General features: G+C 51.1%; 1 protein-coding gene across 1 annotated transcript; it reads right to left on the bottom strand.

The window, feature by feature from the left end:
• Nucleotides 1-14,195: 14,195 nt before the first annotated feature.
• LOC309583380 (uncharacterized protein) lies at nucleotides 14,196-25,617 on the bottom strand (the record flags this gene model as incomplete). The annotated part of the gene is made up of 18 exons (XM_082299040.1): nucleotides 14,196-14,470; nucleotides 14,578-14,612; nucleotides 14,898-15,118; nucleotides 15,236-15,361; nucleotides 15,460-15,624; nucleotides 15,750-15,845; nucleotides 16,005-16,065; nucleotides 16,182-16,396; nucleotides 17,256-17,774; nucleotides 21,851-22,182; nucleotides 22,267-22,301; nucleotides 22,655-22,875; nucleotides 23,084-23,209; nucleotides 23,318-23,482; nucleotides 23,651-23,746; nucleotides 23,861-23,921; nucleotides 24,038-24,252; nucleotides 25,030-25,617. 18 exons carry the CDS (start codon nucleotides 25,615-25,617, stop codon nucleotides 14,196-14,198), a joined length of 3,552 nt encoding a protein of 1,183 aa, XP_082155166.1.

The following is a 25,617-nucleotide window of genomic DNA, read 5'->3' as shown; positions in this document are numbered from 1 at the left end:
TGCTTTTCAGTTACTTCAGTTAAAATTAGACAAAGCTCAGCAAAAACTTCAGCTTTTAAAAACCTTGGCAACCACTCAGATAATGTTTTATTTCTGAGGCATTGATTTTGCTCAGGATCTCAGGTTAATTCACCTTTTTAAGCTCCACAAACTCCTCCTCCTTGGGCGTGCGTTTGTTGATCTCCTCCTCGAATCTGGGGGAAAGAAGGAGGTAGATTATTATCTATTATCTATTAATCTGTTTAATTAATCTATCCATTATCTTTAATTATCTATCTTAATTTTTAAGTCAAGTCAGTCACTAAACAATGGAATCACCCAAAGATTGAATGTGTTGAGTTTTCATTTTACTGCAATTGCAGTTCCTGGCAAGTGCAAACTCTCTGCAAAAAGAGGCACTAAAACAGCCCAAAAAATGGGGTCAATACAGATCAGCCCTAAATTTAGTAATTCTGAACTAAACTTCCCATTTTTCAGAGCTGTGGATGGACATAAATTATCTAAGGCAGAAAAGGTGACAACTCTTCCCAACCTGACCCCAAGCTCAGTTCTGTCCCTCCCCACCAGGGCCCCACAAGTGGAATCCTGGATCACTCACTGCTAGAGAGGAGAAAGGAGAGGAGGAGTCTGGGAAGGAAAAGGAGTGGAAGAGATCATCACAAACTTTGATTTTCCTCTCATTTTTGGGAGTTCAACCCTCACCAAACTCTTCCGGCATCAAAGACAAGCCCCGTAATTCACCTGCAGCAGAGCGGAGCTAAGAAACTCCAAACTCCTGCAGATGCAAAGCTGAGCTTTTCCATCCAAGGCCACAGTGACCATCACCTGGGAAAATCCCAGCACCTGTTTTCCCAGATTTGTGACCATTCACCTGTTTTTATAATCCTCAACAAGCCGGAGCATGTTGTAGGCTTCGGGATCCAGCTGCTCCTTCTGGCTCTGGAGCGTCTCAAGCTGCCGCTGCAGGTTGCTGATGTAGGACTGGAAGAAGTTGTTGATGTTCCTGCTCTCCTCAGGGCCAGAGCTTTGCTGCTGCAGAAGTTCCCACTTGGCCAAGAGTGCCTGATTCTGCCGCTCCAGACATTGAACCTGGAAGGGAAAGCAGTTCCATTCGTGGAAGTGCCCAAGGCAGGTTGGATGGGGCTTGGAACAGAGTGGTCCAGTAGAAGATGTCCCTGCCCATGGCAGGAACTGGATGAGCTTTAAGGTACTTTCCAATCCAAATCACTTCACGATTTCTATAATACTGACCAGGTGATAACCTGGACACCCAAAAGTTTGGGAGAGAAAGAAAAAGTCACAGACACACTGATTTTTCAGGACTATGGAATCTTAAACCTCCTGAGTGTAACCAGCACCTCCTGTTTGGTAAAACAGGAAACCCTGAAGTCTCCACATGTAACAGAGAGAAGTAGAGGCAGAGACACCTCCTAGATACCACCGGGGTGGAAGAGCTTTCGTGCCTGGTTTGAGAAGAAGCAGAAGAGAAGACAAAAGTGGAGAGATGGAAAGTCACAAAAAAGGTGAAGATGGACCACCTAGAAGAGGGCAGGGCTTCCAAACCAAGGAGTGACTTGTTCAATAATTCAGAGAACTTGAATTCACTTGCAATTTCTGGCAAGTGCAAACCCTCTGCAAGAAGAGTCACTAAAACAGCCTCCTCTTGCAAGGTTTGGCTTTGCTTGAGAAAAAAAATACTAACTCATCAAGATGTCCAAGTCCATCACCCATTTTTCCTGCTGGCATCAACAACCTCCAGGCACCGGAATATAGGGATATATATTCCCAGCAAATCCCTTTCCTCAAAAGAGGACTGAGTCAATGTGCTGGTGACATCCCAGCAGTTTATTGTCCTGCCACAAAAGACAACTCTGAGATCTTTATCCCGGGGCAAAAAGTGATTCACACAGCGGCGTTTACAGTGGCCCATCGGGAGCTTCACACCAGCCTGCAGGAATTCAGCCAATGCTGAGATTTTTGGAGGGAGAAGATGGAACATAAAAGTGTCCCCGTGACTCACACCCACCTTGTACCTCCCCCGTTCACAGATAATAGGACAAACAGAAGCCAGGACTCACCTTCTCGATGAATGATGCAAATTTGTTGTTGAGAGCTTTGATCTGCTCCTTCTCATCCGAGCGCGCTCGCTGGAACTCAGGGTCCACCTGGAGCTGTATTGGCCTCAGCAAGTTGGTGTTGACATGGACCTCCTCAATGCCTCGGAGAACTCCAGCCTGTCCCAATCCCTGTCCAGCCCCTTGTTCCCCTACTCCAAGACCTCCTCCGAGCACCTCCCTGCCTGAAACTCCTCTGTAGGTGCCACCAAGCCCTGTTTCACCACCTTGAAAAGCTCCCACAAAATATCCTCTTCCACCAAAGCCCCTCTCAGGTTGTCTCCAGCCACCAAACCCAAGGCATCTCCCATATCCTACTCCTTCTCCTCCGTAGCCTCCCCCAGTATAGACATTCCTGAACCCTCCAAGGTTGTGGAGGCTCCTGCTGCCATACCCTTGCCCAAACCCTCCAAATCTCCTGTCTCCACCTCCCAAGGTCCCACAGTGAGCAGAAGAAGAACTGAAACTCCCTTCCCCATATCTGGAGAAATATCGTCTCATGGCAGCACTTCCAGGTGGGAAAGCCAGTGGAGGAGGTAGTGAAACAGGAGGAGAAATCAGAATGAAGGATCCTCAGCTACTCTGGGGGAGTATGGAAGTTCTCCTTTATATGTTTTGGAGGAGCTCATCTCCATTCCGTGGTAATTAGCAGGTCTCTAATGTTGTTATTGGGTTTGGTTCATCAGGCAGCAATTAATGGCTGCCCGGAGAGGTCAGATAAACACCAACACCGGTGGGGCAGTTGTGAAATTCCCCAAATCCTGCCTGACTCATGAGCTTTGCTGACGGATCTCCTTATCTCATTAGCCTCCATCCGTAATTAAGTTACCCCTGCTCATCCCACAGCCCGTTCTCTCCCGTATTTCCCCACCTCTTTTGGCATTTCAAAGGGCACAAGACCTTGGTGGGCCTTGGGGGCATCTGACCTCCCTTCACCACATCACCAGGAGCACCTACTGCACCTTTTGCTTCCTATTCCTGTTCTTCTCTCATTCCCAAAATATCCCAAGAGCAACTTTTGCTTCTAATGGGGAAGATGCATCCGTCTCCCCATCTCTGTGCCAGACTCCACCTTTCCAACATTCAGTGGCCATGGACATATGGAAAAGCATTTGAGAGCCAAATCCTGCTGCTGGCAGCACCACTTGGAATCTCCAGCCTGGATTAATTTCTTGAGAAGACACCGAGATGTGGTTCCTCCAAAACCGCCTCTGGAACTACTTCCCCATGGGAAGAACCTCCTCCTTGTCCCCTACACGACTTTAGGAGGAGCTGGACTTCACCTGGCAGGATCCTCTTCCTCCCAAAGCAGCTGGAGGAAGCCAGGCTGGGAATCCATCAGTTATGCAGAGGTTCTGTGGTCAGGGCTGGGCAATCCTGGCTCCATTTGGAAAGTGCCTCATAAATCGCCTAAATTAGGGGTTTTGTAGCTAGAGGTTATTAAAACAGCTGGAATATCTCAAGCTGGACAAGACTTTGGATGCTCAGTGAGGCTTTTCTCACAAGGAAACACAGTGTTTTCCAGGAAAACAGCTAAGAAATCCACTTTTCCCTACCAAAATCCTCTACCTCACCTTACACCAGGAACAGCCAACCAGTATCTCAGACCTTCCTTCTGTGCTAAATTTGTAACTAAATTTTACTCATTATCTACATTTCCCAAAGAAATTCAACCAGATTTCCAGCTGATTTCCCCCTTTTTATAAATCTGTATAAAAATCTGATTTGGATTGAGAATTCTGTTTCCTGCAGGAATTAATTATGGTGAACCTTTAAAAATGGTGCAATTACCAGGATTTTTAAAGCGGGGGAGAGGGGAGGGAATTCCTGAAGGAGACCGGAAAGGTTGGAGCCAGGTGGGGGTCAGACTCTTCTCCGAGGTCATGAGTGACAGGATGAGAGGAAATGGCCTCAAGTTGTACCAGGTTTAGGTTGGATACTGGGGGAAATTCCTTCCTGGAAAGGGGTGTCCAGCTCTGGCATGGCTACCCAGGGCAGGGGTGGAGTCCCCGGCCCCGGAAGTGTCCAAGAAATGTGTGGATGTGGCACCTGGGGACATGGTCAGGGGTGACCTTGGCAGTGCCAAGGGAATCACTGGGCTTCATGATCCCATCCTAAATGATTCCATGATCCTGAAGGGCTGGTGCTGGCTCCCATGCCATTGCCCTCTACCCCCCTCCTCTTCCCACTTTGCAAGCGCCTCATTCCGGAGCTGCACTGGGCAGCACTCCAAGTAATCCCCATGGATCATGGAAGGAAGTGTTGTGACCCTGGAGAGTGAGCACCCACAGCTCCCTGTGGAACACCAGTGAGAGAGGTGTCCATCCCAATGTCGTGCCCTGTGCAGCAGCTGAGCGAACCAGGCATGAGTTCTGAGCTGTCTAGGGCAGCTGGAGCTCTGAGCCGGCGGGAGGAGAGCAGCCATCGCACCCCACATGCCATAACCCAGAGTGTGGGCAGCTGTTGTGATCGGAGCTGGCGCCGGATCAGCCTTGGCAGCACATCCCAACCACACCTGGACCTGTCGAGCTGGCTCCAGAAACAGGGATGCATCCCAAGAGGTGTCCACGCATCCTGCGGATGAAGGGGAAGCTTCCTGTGATTTCTTCCTCTTTCTGACATAGCTGGGACAAAGGGATCACAGGTTCATCCATCATCCTTCCCAGGGAGATGGATTTTCATGGGATCAGGGTGTTATGACCACAGGGTCAACCCAGCTCTTTGTCTTGGGGACTTTAAGGATAAATTTAAATTCCATTCCAAAACCTGATCCATTAAAATTGTCTGCCTGGGCCACTTGTGCAGCTGTAGGAGCAGGCACTGAGGGCCCTTGTGTTGTTCCCCCCATCTGGAACAGCCTCTGGGGCAGGCGGGGAAGGTGGGGAAGTTTCTCCCACCTGGAAAAGCCTGAGACAATGACACTTTTTGTGGGCAAAAAGGGAACCAGGAGAGAACCAGAATGGTCATGTTGGAAACATCCAGAAATTCAGAGGCAGACCCAAACTGGAGCTTTTTGAGCACAACTGGGGCAGGAACTTGCCAAACTTCACCACTCTCATCCACCTCTGTCCACCTTAACCCAAACCCTAAATGGGAATAATAAATCCCAGTTCTCAGGCTGATACTGAAGAAAATGCCTCGACATGCTCACAGGATCATCGAAACCAGCTCAAAATAAGGTCATGGAATGCTCTGGGTTGGGAGACCTTAAAGCTCATCCCATTCCTGCCGTGGGCAGGAACAATTTCCACTATCCCAGGCTGCTCCAAGCCCTGTCCAGCCTGGCCTTGCACACTTCCAGGAATGGGGCATCCCCTTGGAAATCCATTCCAGGGCCTCCCCACCCTCCCAGGGAACAATTCCTTCCCAATATCCCATCCATCCCTGCCCCCTGGCAGTGGGAAGCCATTCCCTGGGTCCTGTCCCTCCAGGCCTTGTCCCCAGTCCCTCTCCAGCTCTCCTGGAGCCCCTTTAGGCCCTGCAAGAGGCCTAAAGGTCTCCCTTCCACCAGACCAGGTCACTCCAAGCCCCATCCAACCTGTCCATGACCAGAGATGAGGCAGCCATAAACTCTATAGAAAATAGAAATAAAAAGAACTAAAAGAAAAAGGGGGGAAAAGTAACTACAGAAAACACAAACCCTAAAATTGCTAAAATCCTGTGGTTGTCTGGTTGAAAACCAGATCCTAAATATAAATAAAGGATCTCTAAAAGCCCCACTGGCAGGCAGAGTGAATAAATAAGGATATCAATGCACTTCTGACTATTAAAGAAGTACTGTCAGAGCCGTACAGTAGCACATGAATAAATCCAGTATTTAAATTTAATAACTGTCCCAATGAAGGAGATAAATGAGCACTGAGAGAGGTCCTGATCTCCAGCTTCCTAAATTCCTGCATAATTAGGGTCCTCAGTCACTTGGAACTGGGGCTGGAATGACACAGACACACTCATAAAAATGCCTTTAGCCCGCAGACTTTCTTTTTCTCCCCCCCTCTTTCCCTGGAATAAGCACAACCTCTCCCTGTGCTCAGTGAAGGCAGCAAGAACTTGGAGAACAGAAAAAAAAGAGAGAAATGTCAAAAACCTCATGATTTTTGCAGAACAAGAGATGAAATGTTGGTTCTCTCCCAAAGTTTATCCTATTTTAAGCCTGAGGTTTCCCAGCTGCAAGAACATATTGTCCTAATGATACAGATATTCCAAAGTGGATCCCACATTCATCATTTAGGGGACAGGGAGACCAGATGGAGTTTCCTTCACGCAGAGCTGGGTGAGACTGGAAGTTGCTATTAAACCACAGGAAAAAATCCCTCTGATTTTCCTTAATTCTGAACATTCCTCTGTCTGGGAATGTTTAGAATTCTATGAATTCTCAACACTTTGTGGTAAGTAGTGAAGTTTCCTGGTGAGAAAACAGTAACTGGAGAGGGTTTAGGAAGGCCCTAAATGGAAGGGATTTGTCCTGTGCAGACAGACAGAGCTCAGGTGGTTGGGAATGGTTTTGGTGGGGGGACATCTTCTCTTGCCTTGGTTGAGCAGCAGCGCTTTATGGAAATGCTCTATTGGAATGGGCAGGATCCAGGGCAGGAGTGGAGGGAGGGGAGGGCGCAGTGCTGGACGCTCCAAACAGGGCAGATAAGGAGGAACAGGACCCATCACTGGGTCACTCCATCAGGAGCTGCTCCAAATGGAAGGAAGAGGCCGATGGACCACGGAATTCCAGACCAGGGGGAACGACTCTGCTGCCACAGAGGAATTTTGTTTGTAGGGGAAGGAGGACACAAGTAGATGAAGTGGAGATCAGGATCTCTGAGGCGGCACAGAACAACCTGGGCGAGGTTGGAATAAAGTCCAAGATCCAATGAGAGTGAGGGAAGCAAAGGAGATCAGCGTGGGAAGGGCTGGAAAGCCCTCAAAGAGCAGGAAGAGCTTCCCCAGATCCAGAAACGTCTGTGCAGGGAATGACCACAACCTTTCCCTGTGGTCAGCAAAGGCAGAAGACTCTGAAAGGACGAAGGAAGAGAAATGTCAAAAACCTGGTGGTTTCTGCAGAAGAAAAGGTGAAATGCCCTGGTGATGGCTTCAGAATGGAATTTTGATGTTGAGGAGGCCAGAGGGAGCTTGCAGGGCAGATTCGACCCAGGGTGGGGAGGGAGGCCACCAGCTCCAGGGTCAGACAGTCCAGGCATTGTGTTTCTGAGGGAGGGGGGCTCTGGGGAGGCTCATTTAGAGACCAACAACCCGAAATCTGACTTTAACTCGTGATCCCGTTAACAAGGGACTGATGGCTCTTTTAATCTCTTTTAATAAATGGTTTGTGATTTGGGGTTTACAGGAAGGTAAACAAGCCAATAATGTCCTCAATAACACCCTTGATATTAAATCATCAATTCAGAAAATAACAACATAATTGTGATATTGGTTAATCTCCTCTTTCCCTGACAATAATGTGAAAGTTTATTAATTAAATTGAATATAATTTGTGAATACACTGAATTAATTTTTCTATTGCTGTTACTATTAACAATGGTGGCAAGTGGATGAAGGAGAAGCTCATTAATTTTTTTTGCTTAATTGGCTAATGCCAAATACCAGCCTCTGATCCCTGAGATCTCCGACAGGCTGATCATGTCCCGGTGCCTCCACACACAGCTGATGCCCTCTGGCTCAGGCGGGAGGTGCTGGAATAAGGCTGAGAGAAAATCTCCAAAGGGTTTCAGGAGGAGGATGTGGAGGAGGAAAGGTACAACATGCAGAGAAAAAAATATTAAAATAAGGGGGGAAAAAGAGGATGAGGAGGAAACTGGGTTGAACTCCAGGTTAAAAGCACAGGGCGACAAGAGATTTTTATCTGTGTGCACCTGTTTCTCAGCAGAAAAATGGTCAATGGATGTGGCAGTCATGATATAAACTGATTTTTATTTCTATTAGGGCAGGATTTTGATGAGGACCTCCAGGTGACCCAGCAATCAGAGCTCTCAGGAATGGCCTCTCCAGGGGTTTGGAACCTCAGGAACCTCTTAGCTAGGCCCCCAAGGTAAAGAAGCGTCTGAGAGTGTTCAGCAGCTTCAAAAGCTGTTGTGTGAGTTGACAACGATTTTAATCACATCCTGTCCCACAGGAAGTTGAAACAGCTGGAGATAATTCTGGTAGATGTTCCAAATCTGGTAAACAAGGTGATTACCGACCTGGCAGCGAAGTGGGTCCACTGCTGCCTTCCCGGGGTAGCGTCACCAGCGGGAGGGTGACCACACCCAGTTCCACCTGGGCTGCACTCCAAACTCATAATTAGCCCAATCAAGGCCATACTTTGTGATCAATTGAGTAAATCCCTCTATTGATGGATCCGAATTGCTGTCGTTTCCTCTGCAGCAGCAGCAGCAGCAGGAGCAGCCATGGGACAACAAGGCAGGTGCAGAAAAAGCTGCACAAAAAGCACCAAAACTCAGATGGTTCCAGAGTAAATCTCCTGCCTGGGGAGGGAAAGGTCTGAGCATGGGCTGGGGAAGGCCAATTAAAGGGCTTTGACAGGTGGAGAATCAGGGAATATCTTGAGTTCTGGAAGGGACACACAGCGATCATCAAGTCCAACTCCTGGCCTTGACTAGGAGAATCCCAAAAATTCCACCATGGGCCTGAGAGCATTGTCCAACACAGGGAGGACCTGGAGCTGCTGGAGCGAGTCTGGAGAAGGCCCCGGAGCTGCTCCAAAGGCTGGAGCCCCTCTGGAGCCAGGCTGGGAGAGCTGGGGGTGCTCACCTGGAGAGGAGAAGGATCCAGGGAGAGCTCAGAGCCCCTTCCAGTGCCTAAAGGGGCTCCAGGAGAGCTGGAGAGGGACTGGGGACAAGGCATGGAGGGACAGGACCCAGGGAATGGCTTCCTGAGGGCAGGGTTGGATGGGATATTGGGAAGGAATTGTTCCCTGGGAGGGTGGGGAGGCCCTGGAATGGATTTCCCAGAGGATGCCCCATGGAAAGCAATCCAGGTGAAGGGCTCAGCTCCTTGGCCGCCAGCCCAACCTTTACTCCAGGGGGTCACAAACACCTGCAGAGCACCACCAAAAATGGGAGAACTCATTCAGAGAGAAGTTTTGTGGGGGAGGAGGGAGGGAGGCAGCTCCAAGGCCCCCCAGGACTGGCAGGAGGCCCTTGTCCAAGGCTGACACACAGAGCACTTCCCATTTCAGCTGATTCTGGCCCCAAATCAAGCCGTGAACGGATCAGACTCAGCAGAGAACCCCCAGTGCAGAGAGACCCACCACAAACATGGGCACAACCCACCTCTTCTCCTGTCACCTTTTTGTGATTTGATTGTCAGCTGGAGCCGTGACCTCAAACAGCGGTGGGTTTGTACCCAACCCAAAATTCCCATCTCAGTCTGACCCATAACTTATGGGAAAGTCATCGACCTGGAGAACAGTGACAGGTTCTGGTGTCAGAGCAGCACCTGGAGGTCACGGGCAGGTTCAGTTGTCAGAGCAGGACGTGGAGGACAGTGACAGATTCTGGTGCGTCAGGAGGTCTGGAGGTCACTGACAGGCTCAGATGTTTTACAGCAGGACCTGGAGAACAGTGAGTGAGGAGGGGTCTGGAGGTCACTGACAGGTTCAGGTGTGTCACAGCAGCACCTGGAGGTCACCAGCAGATTCAGGTGTGTCAGAGAACAACACTTTCCCTCGCTCAGGCTCCAAACCTTCCAGTGACATTTTGTGACATTTTGTGGCCATGGCCACCCCCCCAGACCACATGAGTCCTCAGGTCACGGGAGAGGTAAAATCGATTCAACTCCTGCTCCAACAGAATTGGTCAGATAATGCAGGTTTTGGGGTCACGCCTGTAAACCCTATGGAATATCATTCCACTCCAAGGGCAGAACTAGGGAGTGCGAAAGGAGATGAAGATCAGGGAAGCACCAGCATCCCAACTGAAATGGGTGGGAGGAGGAGGAGGAGGAATGGTCTCTGTCAGCACCAGGTGTGGATGATGTAGTTGCTGTAAGTTGTGCAAATCCAGCTCTACCTGTCCGAGCTGGAGCTGAGGCAGCTCTGGAAAGAACAGGGCTGGGAGGGAGCGGGAGGCACCACATTCCCAGGCATCATCCAGGTCATGGCGCTGGGTGGGAGCAGCTGTTTTGTTCAGAGGAGCAGGGTCAGCATCCAACAGGGGCCAAGTCCAGCAGGAAAAGTGCTCGGATGTCAGCTCAATCTCTCCAAGCAAAGCTGGGGTGAATATTAATTAGACAAAGGGCCCAAATTGTTCTGCACAGCTGCAGATGATGCTCTGGGACACAGATTCCTCTGGATCCCGGCACAAGTCACCCCTGGAGATTGGCAGTGGATTCACTCACAAGGAACCCAAGGCAGGTCCAAAGAGCAGGAACGGAGGCGATGGATTATCCAGGATTACACATCAGGAGCCCAGCGTGGAAAGCAAAGGGAAGAGCTCCCCTTAGCTAAATTTTTTTGGAAGTTGCACAGCTTTAGGTACCTTTGTCAATGTATTTGCCCACAGGAGTTTTAAACCTCCTCCCAAGCCCAGATGCTCCGTGCTGGTCACTGCTTCCATGAGCTGCTGACTTTGGTCTCTCTTGAGGAGCTCAGAGGGTTTTGGGTTTTCTAGTGAGTATTTGAGCTGTTTTTAAGTCAAGTTGGAGGTGAGAGAACTGGGCTGGGGGTGTTGCTGTTTGAAGTGCAGAGAAGGGACCAAAGGATGCTGATCCCCACTTTTAACCTCCTTTAATCTCTCTGCTCCTCAATTCCTTCCCTTGATTGTCCCATCCTCAAGGCCCCAAAGGACTCCAGGGGAAGTGTGCTGGGTAAACCCCAGTCTGGAGGGTGCAGAGGGAGGTAACCTCCCAGGTGACAAACGAGTGCCTCTCATAAAAGCAAATATTTCCTGTTCCCCAGCTGGCCACCGTCATCCCCCTAGCGAGCCCAAACTAGGGAGTCTCCTCCATGTCTGCACAATGACCCACCTGGGAGAACAAACCAGGGTAGCTCCCGAGGCCCTCCCACCATAAACATGATTAGTAACAATTAAAAACTCATTACAGCCCTAATTACAGCCAATAGAACACCACTTGGGGTAATTTCTCGAGGAACTCGTAAAACACAGCACCGATTTGGTTTCTTCCCATGTTCTAAAGCAAAAGATCCTGCACAGCCCATGCCCTGACCCCAGCACAGCAGTGACATTTCCCTGCCCTCCCACCCCCACCCGGCTCCACCCTCCTGTCAGGGAGTTCTGGAGAGTGAGTAGCTTCCCCCTGAGGCTCATTTTCTCCAGGCTGAGCCCCCCCAACTCCCTCAGCTGCTCCTCAGGACTCCTCCAGACTCTTCTTGTGCTCCAGCCCTTCCCCAGCTCTGTTCCTGGCTCTGGACATGCTCCAGCCCCTTAATGTTTTTCCTGGCATCCCTGGATGGGACCCAGCAGCTCTCAGAGTGCCCACGGAGTGGGCGAAGGGGATCCCAACCCTTTCATCCCAGCACGATGCACTTGAGCGATTCCCTTCAGCTCCTTTTTTCATGAGGGCAGCAGACGGGAAAGATAAACCCCAGCGCTTCTTGGCTCCTCTCCAGGAAAAACTCAGGGAACTCAGAAAAAGCCTGTGGGTTTTGGCAGGATGACGTCAGCACCTTTTTCTTCCTGGGCTTCAGCAGGCTGGAGATCTCTGTCCTGTCTGCCACCTTCAAACCAGCTGGGTACATACCTGTCCCTGGACTCTTCCCTGAGATGGGGGAGAAGGAGATGATTTCCGACTGTCCCCTGGGATAAGGAAGAGGGCCACGACTTCTTGGTCTCTCCCATCCCAACCTATGAATTGTAGAATCAGAAATGTAACTTTTGACTCAAACAGGAGGATAAGGCGCGTTGCAGCCTGGTGTAAATACCAGTCAGAAGTCAGGAGGGTGAACTGGAAGGAAATTTGGGGGAAAATAAGAAAAACAGCAGGAAAGTAACACTGGTTGAAATAGAAACTATAATTTCTTCCTTATTTTGCTCATTTAAATGACAAGGACTTGACAATATTGATATCCATTTCCATGTTTTGTCTGCACCAGATCAATCCTAGAATCATGGAATGGTTGAGTTGGAAAGGACCTTAAATCCCATCTGGTTCCATCCCTCATAACACACACACACTGCAGAGAAGTCAGGGCTGATTCACCTCTCACTCCTCCCAGAGCTACAGAAAAATCCAGTCAAGCATTAATCAAATTAATTTGGTTGCAATGCAATGTAATTTGGAGAGGGCTAATGACTAATCTGGCTGGGCAACCTGGAGCTCTAATGGCAGGTTCTGGGCTCTGGCTTATCCTTTCACGCTGCATTTTTTTTTTTTCTTTGTGAGTAATTTGTGTCCACTCACAGACGAGGAGCTGCTGCCAGTGTAAGAGCCCAGCCAGCCAGGCAGAGGGTGCTGCTCATCCTTATGCCAGCCCAAGGGAGGACTTATCCTCCTCACTCTGGCTCCAGCCACCCACTGGAGACTCCTCTGTGGCAGGAGGTGGAACGAGATGATCACAGGATGTGGGAGGGGATCCTAAAGCCCATCCAGTTCCACCCCTGCCATGGGCAGGGACACCTTCCATTAGACCAGGTTGCTCCAAGCCCCCACCCACCTCCAGCCAACCCAAACCTGAAATGGGAATAATGAATCCTAGTTCTCAGGGTGATGCTCAAGGAAACACCTTGACATTATTCCCACAAGGTCATCTAAATCAGCTCAAAATAGGATCATGGAATGGTTTGGGTTGGACGGGATCTCAAAGCTCATCCCATTCCACCCTCTGCTATGGGCAGGAACACCTTCCACTACCCCAGGTTGCTCCAAGCCCCATCCAGCCTGGCCTTGGACACTTCCAGGGATGGGGCAATCTCAAGGAAATCTGCTACAGTGCCTTACCACTCTCACAGGGAGGAATTCCTTCCCAACATTCCATCTAACTCTCCACTTTTCCAGTTTGAGGCCATCACCTCTTGTCCCATCACTTCCTTTCCAAGCACCTCTCCAGCTCTCCTGGAGTCCCTTGGAAGGGGGTCCAAGGTCTCCTTTCCCTTCTCCTCTCCAGGTGAGCACCCCCAGCTCTCCCAGCCTGGCTCCAGAGGGGCTCCAGCCCTGGAGCAGCTCCGGGGCCTCCTCTGGATCTCTGCAGCAGCTCCAGCTCCTCCCTGTGCTGGGCCCCAGGGCTGGGGCAGCTCTGCAGGTGGGGTCTCACCTGAGCACAGGGGCAGAGGGACAGAACCCCCCCTCCCCCCTGCCCACGCTGGGGCTCAGCCCAGGCTCGGGGGTCTCTGAGCTGGGGCAGGTCCAGCTCTCAGGCCCGGCACCCCCAGCTCCTTCTCCCAGGACTGCTCTCAGTTCTTTCCCTGTTCAGTCTGTGTTTGTCCTGGGATCACCCTGATCCAGGGCAAACCCGTGTTTCCCCTCCCCTGGGGAGCACTGAGTGATGAGACAAGACAAAAATATCTTAATCTCTCTGCAGTTTATTGGTACCGAAGGACTCTGGGGCCAGGGTGCTGGCAGGAAGCAGCAGATTCACGCGACAGAGGGGGCAACAGGGCCACACACGCTCCAGGTGGGAAGGAGAGGAGGGAAAAGGATCCATAAAACATTAAAGCTGCCAGATTACTCCACCTGGGGAAGGTGGACAACTCCAGACCCATTTCTCACTCCTAAATCTGACTATGGGACATCATGTCCTTCCTTCTGTTCATGTGGGCTCCTGACACAGCTGGAGCGGGATGCAGGGGACCGGTGCGGGGCGGGAGGGAAACACAGGCCCTAAAAAGTGACAGGAAAGAGCAGTTTTCCACAAGCTTCTCCTCAGCTGGCACAGCAGCCCCAGGGAGCTCTGCAGTGCCGGGGACCCACAAGGGAGGTGTTTCACCCCAGCAGGGCTCAGCGAGGGCCAGGCTGGGCCAGAGGGATGTGTCTCATTTTCGATCTCACGGTGGGGAGATTTCCCCTGGAAACAGTTTGTTTCCTCCTGAATACTGATGGGGATGGAGGGGGCTGTGCTGCTGGTGGGAGGAAGAGGAAGGTGCTGCTTTTCCTGGGGGGAACGGAGGTGAGGGCTCAGTATTTCACCCCCGAGGATTTGACCGTCGTGGTGGTGACACATCTCCGCACGGAGGAGGAGCCACCCCCGGCCATGAAGTTGCCACCTGCAGAGCTGCACATCCTCCCGCTTCCAGAGGAGAAGCCACCGCTGAGGATCCCTCCTCCCACACCACAGCTGCCGCCAATGACGCTCCCACTGCCAACCACGCACACTCCTCCTCCGCCCAGGCCATTGCTGGCTCCAAAGCTGCCAGATCTGCCTCCGGACATGGTGGTTCTGCCCACCACAGCTGGAAGAGAGGGAGAGGCTCATTGAACATCAGGCAACATCCTGGGAATCCTCACAAAACCCAGGATAAAGGTAATTCTGCAGAGAAAACAATGTGTGAATACTTACAGACATTCACGTTGGAGGGGTTCTCTAGGCAGAGCCTGTGTAGGGAGAGGAACATCAGTTGTTAATCTAATATGGTTGGAAGCAAAACTCCATGAAATTCCCCAAATATTCCTTTTATATCCTGTTTCATATAAGATCAGTCAAGTCCCCTGAGAAGTATTCCCCATGGGGACCACGTTTCTGTTTTGGGCTTCAAAATGTGTAGGAAAAAAGGAAAGTCATGAGATTTCAACGTTAAATGGGTTGCAAGAGATGATTAAAGATTAATCTGACCCAAGGCAGGACAGAACCACAGCCCAGCCAATGGTGGGAGGTCTCACCTGTTCTCCTCTCCCTCCAGCAGCTTCCTGTACATGGCAATCTCAACGTCCAGAGCAATCTTGATGTTCAGCAGCTCCTGGTACTCCTTCAGCAGGCGAGCCAGCTCCTCCTTGTCCTTGCTCAGGGCACATTCCAGCTCTTCCAGCTTCCTTCTGGCATCTTTGATGGCCATCTCGCCCCTCTCCTCAGCCTCAGCGATGGCTGACTGCAGATGATGGTTCTGTGGAGAAGAAATTTGGTTTCTCAATTCCCTCTGCCCTCACTCAGCTAGAAAATCCTCATGGCATAAACTGGAGGGAAAACAGGAGGAACCCGTGAGACACTGGGCAACCCCCACCTGCTTCTTCACGTTCTCGATCTCGGTCCGCAGCCTCTGGACGTTCCTGGTCAGCTCCTGGATCTCAATCTTGGTGTTGCGGAGGCTGTCCCCATGCCGGCCGGCCGTGCTCTGGAGCTCTTCATACTGGAGACATGGGGACAAAGACACCCATCAGTGACACAACTGACCAAAAACTCTGGTGTCTCCTGTGCTCCAGGTGCCTCAAACCATTCCCAACTCACCCGGCTCTGGTACCAGGCCTCAGCTTCGGCCCGGCTGTTCTGGGCAATCTGCTCATACTGGCGCCGGACCTCCTCGATGATGCTGTCCAGGTCCAGGTGCCTGTTGTTGTCCATGGACACCACCACAGACAGGTCCCGGCTGATCGTCTGCATCTGAGACAGCTCCTGCAACCAAGACATGAGTCAGAGGCACCATCTCAAGCCTACATCCACCTGCACACCCTGGCCAACCTCAACGTTTGGCCTCCTCATTGCAATTCCAGCCTCCCAGGGGAAGGGAGAGCTCCTACCTCCTCGTACATGCACCTCAGGAAGCTGATTTCGTCTGTCAGAGCTCCCACCTTGGCTTCCAGCTCAACTTTGGTCATGTAGGCACAGTCCACATCCTAAAGAAAAGATCCCAGAACTGGGTCATGGCTTTCTCCCGTTGCACAAGAACTCTTGGCTCTTCTTGTTGGGATCTGCCCATCTTGGAGCTTAGTCTTTCCCATGTCTTTACCTCCTGTCCCCCCACACCCCATCCGTGCCAGTGCCTCCAGACTCACCTTCTTCAGCACCACAAACTCGTTCTCAGCAGCCGTACGACGGTTGATCTCCTCCTCGTACCTGTGGTGGGGGCAGGGCAAGGTGAGACTCTCAGACCCCTGGTCACTCCACCCGCGGGGTCTCCGCACCAGCTCCACTCTCCCGGCCACTCCCTCCCCATCCATCCCCGCACTCACTTGGTTTTGAACTCCTCCACGTACTGCCGCATGTTCTGCAGCTCCGACTCCAGCTGCCCCCGCTGCCCCAGCAGAGACTCCAGCCTCCTCCGCAGGTTCTGGATGTAATTCTCAAAGATCACATCCAGGTTCTTCCTTGGCCCCGATGGCCCTTGCTGCTGGAGCAGCTCCCACTTGGTGGAGAGCACCTTGTTCTGCTGCTCCAGGAATCGGACCTACAGCCAACAAAGGGTGTGTGAAACATTCCCCGAGGAGACACCCCACTGCTCAAACCTCCTGGGAGATTTGGAAGGCCACAGGAATCATTCCCCAAAACCTTAACAGGACCATTGCTCCAAGGGGAAAATTCCTCCTTTTTTTCTCCTTTTTTCCCCATTATCCTCAAATTCCTCCTCTTTTCTCCTATATTTCTGCTCTCTTTTGTTTTGTTGGTTTGGGGTTTTTTTTTTCCGGGGGGGTGCTCTAGCTATTGAAATGCTTCCATTCCAATCTTGCACATTATTTCCAATACCAGTTGGGATTTTTGACATTAATTTTCAGGAGCATCAGATCCTTTTTGACCTTCCAGTGAATGAAATCTCATTAGTCTCCACATTTAAGAACATTCCTCTTATCATATTCCATATATACATGTCATATATTTGAAAACAGGGAGCACTCTTATAACTAACATTCTCCCAGTTCAGATAATTTAAAGGGAACTTACCTGCAAAAACTGAAATAAGAAATGCTCAGGAAGTTTTTGAATCTCATTCCTAGATTTTAAGTTCCTTGAGAAAAAATTATCCCAGAAAAAGACTTAAAGAAACACTTCTGTCACTGAGTATATCCCCATCCCTTTGGCCCGCCTGCACTGGAGAGAAAACCAAGGAAGAATTTTCATCCACCAAACCTGGAGAAAGTTTCTCTGTGGATGCTAAATTTTGACATTTCCTCAGGAGGAAACCAGATGGAACCCAATGGAAACAATCACAGCCCCACATTGAGCTGAGAAAGACAGTATTTCCCTCTCCAGAGCACAAGGAATTTCTGCAGTTTTCCCATTCCCAAGCGAATTCAGCTCCAGCCTCTCACCTTGTCGATGAAGGAGGCAAACTGGTTATTCAGAGTCTTGATCTGCTCCTTCTCCTGGCACTTCACTTGCTGGATCTGAGGGTCAATGTCAACGTGGACTGGCCGCAGGAGGGTTGGGTCCACCTGCACCGGTTGGATGCCTCCAGGGAACCCAGGGCCACCTCTGACAGGGCCACCAAAGCCGCCCATTCCTCCACCAATGACACCTCCTCCAATGCCACCAAATCCTCCTGGAAATCCTCCACCAAAGCCACCAATTCTACATCCGTAGCCACTGCCGTAAGAGCTGCCCATGGAAATCCTTGTGCTTCCCCCCAGGTTGTGCAGGCTCCGGCTGCTGAATCCTCCGCAGCGTCCGCTGCCTCCTCCAAACCCCCTGGATGTGGAGAACGAGCTGTAGCTGATCCTGCTCCGGCCACCGCCTCCAAAGCCACCACCAACAGCAGAGCAGGAGCTGAATCCCCTTCTGCTCCCAACTCCGAAGCTCCTGCAGACAGACTGGCGAGACATGCTGGTTCTCTCAAAAGACCCAAAACTGGGGAAGATTAGGAGATAGACAGAGCTGAGCTGGTGCTGAGGGCAGAGAGAAGTGCTCAGAGTCTTCTCTGGCTCCACAGCTCCAGGCATTCCCTTTTATCTACTCCTGGAGGTGGGCTGGGACAGCTTGGGCGTGAAGAGGAAACAAATTTACTGTCTTCATCAGCTTGGTGCGGTTAACAGATTTTTGCCAAATTGGTGACTCCACCCAGAAATCCGCTTCGCTGTGCAGAAGGAAAAGCAGGAGCACTGAGGCAGGTCTCCCTAAGTGGACTCCCATATCTTTATGACATCTGGAAAAATATGTTTTACAGTGATGTTGTCATGTTATTCCCTCCTCTCACTTCCCTGCCTGCTCCTAATGACTCCACAAGTTGTCTGACTCCGGATTTTTTGCCTGACACTCCACACCAGGCAAGGATTTTGGTGAAACTCAGGTAGAATGAGGCTTTCACAATTCTCCCAAGCGCACCCTGAATCTCCTTGTTAAGCAGAAAATTCCCGATGGCTTTCCAAGTGGAAACATGCCACATCATTAACATTTAACAGAGGTCAGCATTTCTTTTTCATCCAGAAAGGAGCTGCTTAGTTCCTTTCTAAGAGCATCAAGTGGGATTTTTCCCTCCAAAATGTGTCCCACCGAGCCCGAGATAACCAGGTCCTGGGATTCTGAGCACCAGGGTAAGAGAACAAGGATGTCCAAGTCCTTACTTGTGCTTTTCCAATGACCACAGGTATTGTCAAGCCACAGAGGATGGAAAGGACGCTCCAGGCAGTAGATATTGTAATGATGACTGACAATAATGTTTAATTTCATGCAGCAGCTCCCTGGCAATGGATACAGATGCGCATATGAAGGACATCTTGAAGGTACCTTCTGAGCCTCACTGATCAAATAAATATTTTAGTTACATTTATGAATTTTATTGATAAAAAATGCCAACATTTCTTTCTTATTTCCTGAAAATCATGAATAAAAGTAAAGGGAAATACATATTTTAAAGCACTTCAGCAGTCCAACAATATCCCATATTTAAGCTTCCCAATTGCGTGTGTTGAGTTTTCCTGTTCACACAGGAAATTTGAGCAGGTAAATGTGGTTTGAAAGCATCCCTAGGAACCAGCTGGTGGCCACAGACACAGCAAACGCTTTGGAAACCAGCCCAGGAAAACACTTCCGAAAGCCACTGGAGAAATCAGAACCATGAATGTCATTGACTGTCACTGGGATGAGGCTTCTGGAGCCACAGATTGTGTGGAATGAGATGGAGGGGAGGACGTTACCGTGATGGGGATTCAACTGTTGGCCAAGATTATCCCACCCTTAGGGATTCAACAGTTGTCCAACAATTATTTCACCACTGAAGGGTTCAACAGTTGGCCAAGGATTATCCCACCATTAATGGACTAAACAGTTGGGGAAGGGCTATCCCACCCTTGAGGGACACAAGTCATGGTTGGCCAAAGGTTGCCCAGGTGTGTGTTCCTTCAGCAGGAGAATGGACAGCATCCCCACAGCCTGGAGGGGACACCCTCCCTTCCAAAAGCAGCTGCAATCAAGATGGGCTGGTTTCTCCATGGTCATCTCCCAGATGGAGATTTACATTCTCCAGACCATCCCATGCCCAGCACACTCACTCATGGTGAGCAGCCCAGGGGAGCTGTAGAAGGGCTCGGGTGGAGGTGGAGAAAACAGACCGTCCCTTCTCCTGGCCTCCCTCCCAACTGCCAAACCCATTGCATGAAGGCACCAGGACTTCACTGGAACATCCCACAAGGAGGTTCCACAACGAGGAGGAAGATCTGCAAAGTCAGCCAGATGCCTGGGTGCTGACCACACTCAGCTCCTGCAGATAAAACACCCAGATTGAGTCACTCTGACGTCTTCAGACAAGATGTGCAGATTATTCCAAACCTGGAGTCACCTGAACCTCCTCCACGTAAAACTCAGAAGGCAGCTGGGCTCCAGCCGTGCCCTCAGATCTCTTGCGCAAGGAGCTGCGCACAGCAGAATCTTCGACACCGGGAAAATGTGAGCTCGGCAGAAAACGTGGATGGAGACCGAGCCACGCTCCAGCTTCACATCTGACCCAGCCAAGAGCATGGAGAAGGTGTCGCAATGACTCCTCACAGCAGCGCTACAACGCCGTGTAAAGTTCACTGTAAACTTTAGAAGAAACAGACTCTTAAAATTAAACACCGAAACAGGTGATTAAGCACCAAAACAGGTGACTCTTGCCCCAAGCCAAACCTCAAAGTGCTCCTGGCACAACACCAGCTTTACACAGGCATTGCTTACTCAGCATCTTTATTTGGGCCAAACGTAGCCACAATCCCAGCTCCAGCACCCTTCAAAGCAGGGAGAATTCCCTTTTCCAAGAGCCCACTGCCTTTCCTGAACCTCTTCTTCAATCTGCAGCTTCCTGGCCCACTCTGGGAACATCAGCAACTCCCAGAGGCTGTTGTGGGACTCCTGAACCACCACTGACAGTGTTTTCTGCCTCTTTGATCTCTCCGGGTGGTGGAGGAACCACAGCACAACTCAGATCAAACACTCCAGACTCCCCTCCCAAACCCCCTCCTGAGCTCCTCCAAATCTCTCCCCCCTGCTCTTGGAGCAGGGATGAGCCACTGGGGAATTAATCGGCCTCTCAGGGAGAGGATGGTACCTGAGCTCACAGCTGGGGATGAATCACACCTTCCCAGCCCATCGTCTTCCCACGGCTCGTCAGGGATGGTACATGGCTCTCCGGTGCTCCCAGTGCTCTCTGGGTGCCTAGCTGTGCATCCCACCTGGCCACAGCCCAGGTGTGCACCAGAGGCAGGTGCTTGACCAATATCCTGATCCATTCTTATCCATGTTCACCTGCTCTCCCACCCAAGGGGCTCCTACCCTGCCACCCCCTCATCACATCCCAAAAACCACTCAGAGCAGGAGACTCAGATGAGAAATCCAGTGTCTGCTCCCACCTGCCACTGCTGATTCTCATCATCAATCAGCCTCTGTTGGTCTCTACTGGTCTGGCCACGAGGCACTGGGAATGTTCCTGCCTAAATCCCAGGACATGGGTTTCAGCAGACCCTTTGCAGAGCTTCCAGAATCCAAGAGGGATTGAGAAAATTTCTTTCCTAGAGCTTCAGGAATTGAAGTGTTGCCACATGGAGAGATGTGATGTGGGCACTGAGTACCTTTGTGTGCCTAAATCTGAGCCCAACGAATCGGGACAGGGCAGCCTGTATTTGTTCAGTGACTGGGAAGGTGCTGGACCCCACTGCGCTGGAGGTTTCAAGACCCAACAATTGCAGAAATCTGCTGTGGGAATAACTCTACAGGATTCCAGGGATGAACTGGGTGATTCACTATGTCAGGAGATGCCTAAAAATTGAGCAGGCTCCTGTATTCCTTTGTTTGGTCTTCTGCTGGCTCACAGTTACCGAGCGTTGTGTGAACTGAGCATCCAGCACCCACCATCTGGACTTGTGCCTTCAGGTGAGAGTCAAAGTCATCTCCTGAGCTGGGATGCCTGCTCTGATCCCTCCCCACCTGTTCGGTTCCATCAAAGCACAGGTGTGACACACTGAGCAGAGAGTGACCCCCAGCTTTCCAACAAGCTGCTTCCCCAAAGCACAAACCACCCTCCAGAGTGGCTCCCGAAGCAGCGACACAACAACTTTGTGAATGTTCTCTGCAATTTATTGGGAATGGCAACATCCTGGGGATGAGGGCAGGACACACACACAGGGGAAGGGAGGTGGGGACATGGAACAGAAGGAGAGAGGAGGAAAGAGGGGTTTTATACACGTTTGCCACAAGAAATGTACAACACAGCGAGGAAGGCAGAGCGGCCCCTCCTGCCAGGCAGCTACCGGTGCCAGGACACCCACGGCATCGCCACCAAACCCCCAGGTGGGACCAGGAGCTGGGACGAGTTGGGTGGGAGGAACACAGTTCATCCCATTGCAGGACACCGGAGCTGGGCTTCGGGAGGCTGGGCTGCTGCCGGGAGGAGAGAGGAGATGCTTCTTTCCTTGTCAACCTTCGGGGCTCAGAATCTCACTCCCGAAGATTTGACCGAGGTGGTGGTGACGCATCTCCGCACGGAGGACGATCCCCCGCCAGAGCCACACATCCTTCCGCTTCCAGAGGAGAAGCCCCCAGTGTACATTCCTCCCCCCATCCCGCAGCTGCCGCCCATGCTGCCTCCCCCAAAGCTGCTGCCTCCTCCGCAGATGCCTCCTCCTCCCATTCCTCCTCCCATGCCGCTGCCGCCTCCAAATCCTCCTCCCATTCCGCAGCTGCCGCCTCCGAATCCTCCTCCCATGCCGCTGCCTCCGAATCCTCCTCCCATGCTTCCTCTGCCTCCAGAGACAGTGGTCCTGCCCATCACAGCTGGAAGAGAAGCACAAGTTACTCACCTGTTGCCCAAAAGAACAAGTTCTACCACTTCTGAAGGGCCCCGAGGCCGATACTTACAGACATTGACGTTGGACATGCTGTCGTTGCACAGCCTGCGAGGGAAAATGGGAGCAGTTAATCCTCTGGGAAGTGCACGGCTCGGCAGCTGAGAATTTCCCTTTTTTGTACAAGTTTATATTTCTCAATTATTCTTAAAAAAAATTATCAACCTATTCAATTTTTTTTTCCAGAGTTTTCCATTTACTCTTTAAATAAATGAGCAAACTTTACCATTCTTTTAAGATGGAAAACCTACTTAAGTATGTTTATGCTTGATAGAATTAATATATATTTGGGAATTAGAGTGTGAATGACACAAAATCAATCTTTAGTGTGGATTCAAGGGGTTTACCTGCATGTCTTATAATCTGTCCAGAATTTAGTCAAATAAATGCCAATTAAGTACCTGTTCTCCTCTCCCTCCAGCAGCTTCCTGTACATGGCAATCTCAACGTCCAGAGCAATCTTGGTGTTCAGCAGCTCCTGGTACTCCTTCAGCAGGCGAGCCAGCTCCTCCTTGTCCTTGTTCAGGGCACATTCCAGCTCTTCCAGCTTCCTCCTGGCATCCTTGATGGCCATCTCGCCCCTCTCCTCAGCCTCAGCAATGGCTGACTGCAGCTGCTGGTTCTGGGGAAGAGAAAACCAGTGTGTGAGATCCTTTCTGCCCAGCCTCAGCTGGAGCATCCTCATGGCACAAACTGGAGGGAAAACAGACAGAAATAATCCATCTCCTCCAAAGGACACGAATTTTCATGGCTGCTTTCCCTCTCACCTCCCAGCCCCATCCTGACCCAGCCCACAGCTCTTACCCCGTGAGGTGCTGATGGTCCCTTACCTGCTTCTTCACGTTCTCAATCTCAGCCCGCAGCCTCTGGACATTCCTGGTCAGCTCCTGGATCTCAATCTTGGTGTTGCGGAGGCTGTCCCCATGTTTTCCAGCAGTGTTCTGAAGCTCTTCATACTGGAGACGTGGGGACAAAGACACCCATCAGTGACACAACTGTCCAAGAGCTCCGGTGGTTCAAACAGCAGGGGCTGTCCCAGGAGCCTCAACCCATTCCCAACTCACCCGGCTCTGGTACCAGGCCTCGGCCTCGGCCCGGCTGCTCTGGGCAATCTGCTCATACTGGCGCCGGACCTCCTCGATGATGCTTTCCAGGTCCAGGTGCCGGTTGTTGTCCATGGACACCACCACAGACAGGTCCCGGCTGATCGTCTGCATCTGAGACAGCTCCTGCAACCAAGACATGAGTCAGAGGCACCATTTGATGACAGGAGAGACGAACAGCAGCTCCAGGCAACCTCTCCAGATCAAACCCACAAAGACGCCCAGTCCGACCTCAGTGTCTTTGGCCACCACACCCTCATTAAAACTTCACCCAGGGGAAGGGAGAGCTCCTACCTCCTCATAGATGCACCTCAGGAAGTTGATTTCATCAGTCAAAGCTCCCACCTTGGCTTCCAGCTCAACTTTGGTCATGTAGGCACTGTCCACATCCTAAAGAAAAGACCCCACTGATGGACATTGGCTTCCTCCCATCCCAGAAAGCTGGTGGCACCCAAGGCCTCCTGTCCCCCCACACCCCATCCGTGCCAGTGCCTCCAGACTCACCTTCTTCAGCACCACAAACTCGTTCTCAGCAGCCGTACGACGGTTGATCTCCTCCTCGTACCTGTGGTGGGGGCAGGGCAAGGTGAGACTCTCAGACCCCTGGTCACTCCACCCGCGGGGTCTCCGCACCAGCTCCACTCTCCCGGCCACTCCCTCCCCATCCGTCCCCGCACTCACTTGGTTTTGAACTCCTCCACGTACTGCCGCATGTTCTGCAGCTCCGACTCCAGCTGCCCCCGCTGCCCCAGCAGAGACTCCAGCCTCCTCCGCAGGTTCTGGATGTAATTCTCAAAGATCACATCCAGGTTCTTCCTTGGCCCCGATGGCCCTTGCTGCTGGAGCAGCTCCCACTTGGTGGAGAGCACCTTGTTCTGCTGCTCCAGGAATCGGACCTACAGCCAACAAAGGGTGTGTGAAACATTCCCCGAGGAGACACCCCACTGCTGGGAGTTTTGGGAGCCCAAGGAATCATTCCCCACCTATGTCTCATTCAGACAGCCAAGCTCCTGAAGTGCATGAGAACCACTATTTAATTTATTTATTATTAGACAATTAAGTTTTGAGTCATTCTGAACTTCTCCCTTGGGGACAAAAAGATGTTGCCAGTAAAAAACATCATCCCAGTTTTCCACAGCATCAGGGTTGGACTTTGCCATCATCTTTCCAGCACTGAAGTCAAGAAAGATTAATTTTCTATTCCCTAACTGCCTATGGATTCTCTTGGGAGGGATTCTCTATTTCTGCAGCTTCTATTTGAAATGAAAATTATCCAAGAGTGTTGGAAAGGGTTTTAATGCTCTGAAGTTTCTAGAAGCAGGCTTTGAGAAGAAAGTCTCATCAAAAAGCAAATTCCAGCAATGAGAACTCTTAGGACAATTAAATTTACAATGATGACTTTGCCCTGAATCACCTGAAATGAGGATGCAGAAGTGCCTTGGCAAGAGAATTCCCCAGAATATCCTGCAGATGCTCTCTTTAATCTTCCATTAGCACAAAACCTCCTCTATTGTTCAGTGCTACTTAATAAAACCTGACTAATTACAACTTGATGCTGAGGCATTGGTCTGACAACTCCAACAGCTGGTGGTAAGTGAAAAAATTCCCATTCCACACCCCAGGGAAGTTGTTTGACATGCCACCTCCAAAAAAACCCAGTCCTAAACTCTCACCTTGTCGATGAAGGAGGCAAACTGGTTGTTCAGGGTCTTGATCTGCTCCTTCTCCTGGTTTTTGACTTGCTGGATCTGGGGGTCAATCTCAACGTGGACCGGACGCAGAAGGTTGGGGTCAACTTGCACTGGTTGGATGCCTCCAGGGAAGCCTGGACCGCCAAAGCCGCCCATTCCACCCATTCCCCCACCGCCCATTCCACCACCAAAGCCACCCATTCCTCCCCCACCGCCCATTCCACCACCAAAGCCACCCATTCCCATTCCTCCGCCACCCATTCCACCACCACCCATCCCTCCGCAGCTCATTCCTCCACCAAAGCCACCCATCCTGCCGCCGTATCCACCACCGCCGTAGCATCCGCCCATGGCGATCCTTCTGCTGCCACCCATGCTATGAAGGCTCCGGCTGCTGAACCCCCCACAGTGTCCTCCTCCTCCTCCTCCTCCCCGGGATGAGGAGTACGAGCTGTAGCTGATCCTGCTCCGGCCGCCACCACCTCCAAATCCACCACCGACGGCAGAGCAGGAGCTGAATCCCTTTCTCCCCCCGACTGCAAAGCTCCTGCAGACAGACTGACGAGACAT

This window comes from Coloeus monedula, assembly GCF_965178545.1.
Source record: "Coloeus monedula genome assembly, chromosome: 30".
NCBI lineage: Eukaryota > Metazoa > Chordata > Aves > Passeriformes > Corvidae > Coloeus > Coloeus monedula.
Note: the sequence above shows the minus strand (reverse complement) of the source record. Positions and strands in the feature narration are given on the sequence as shown.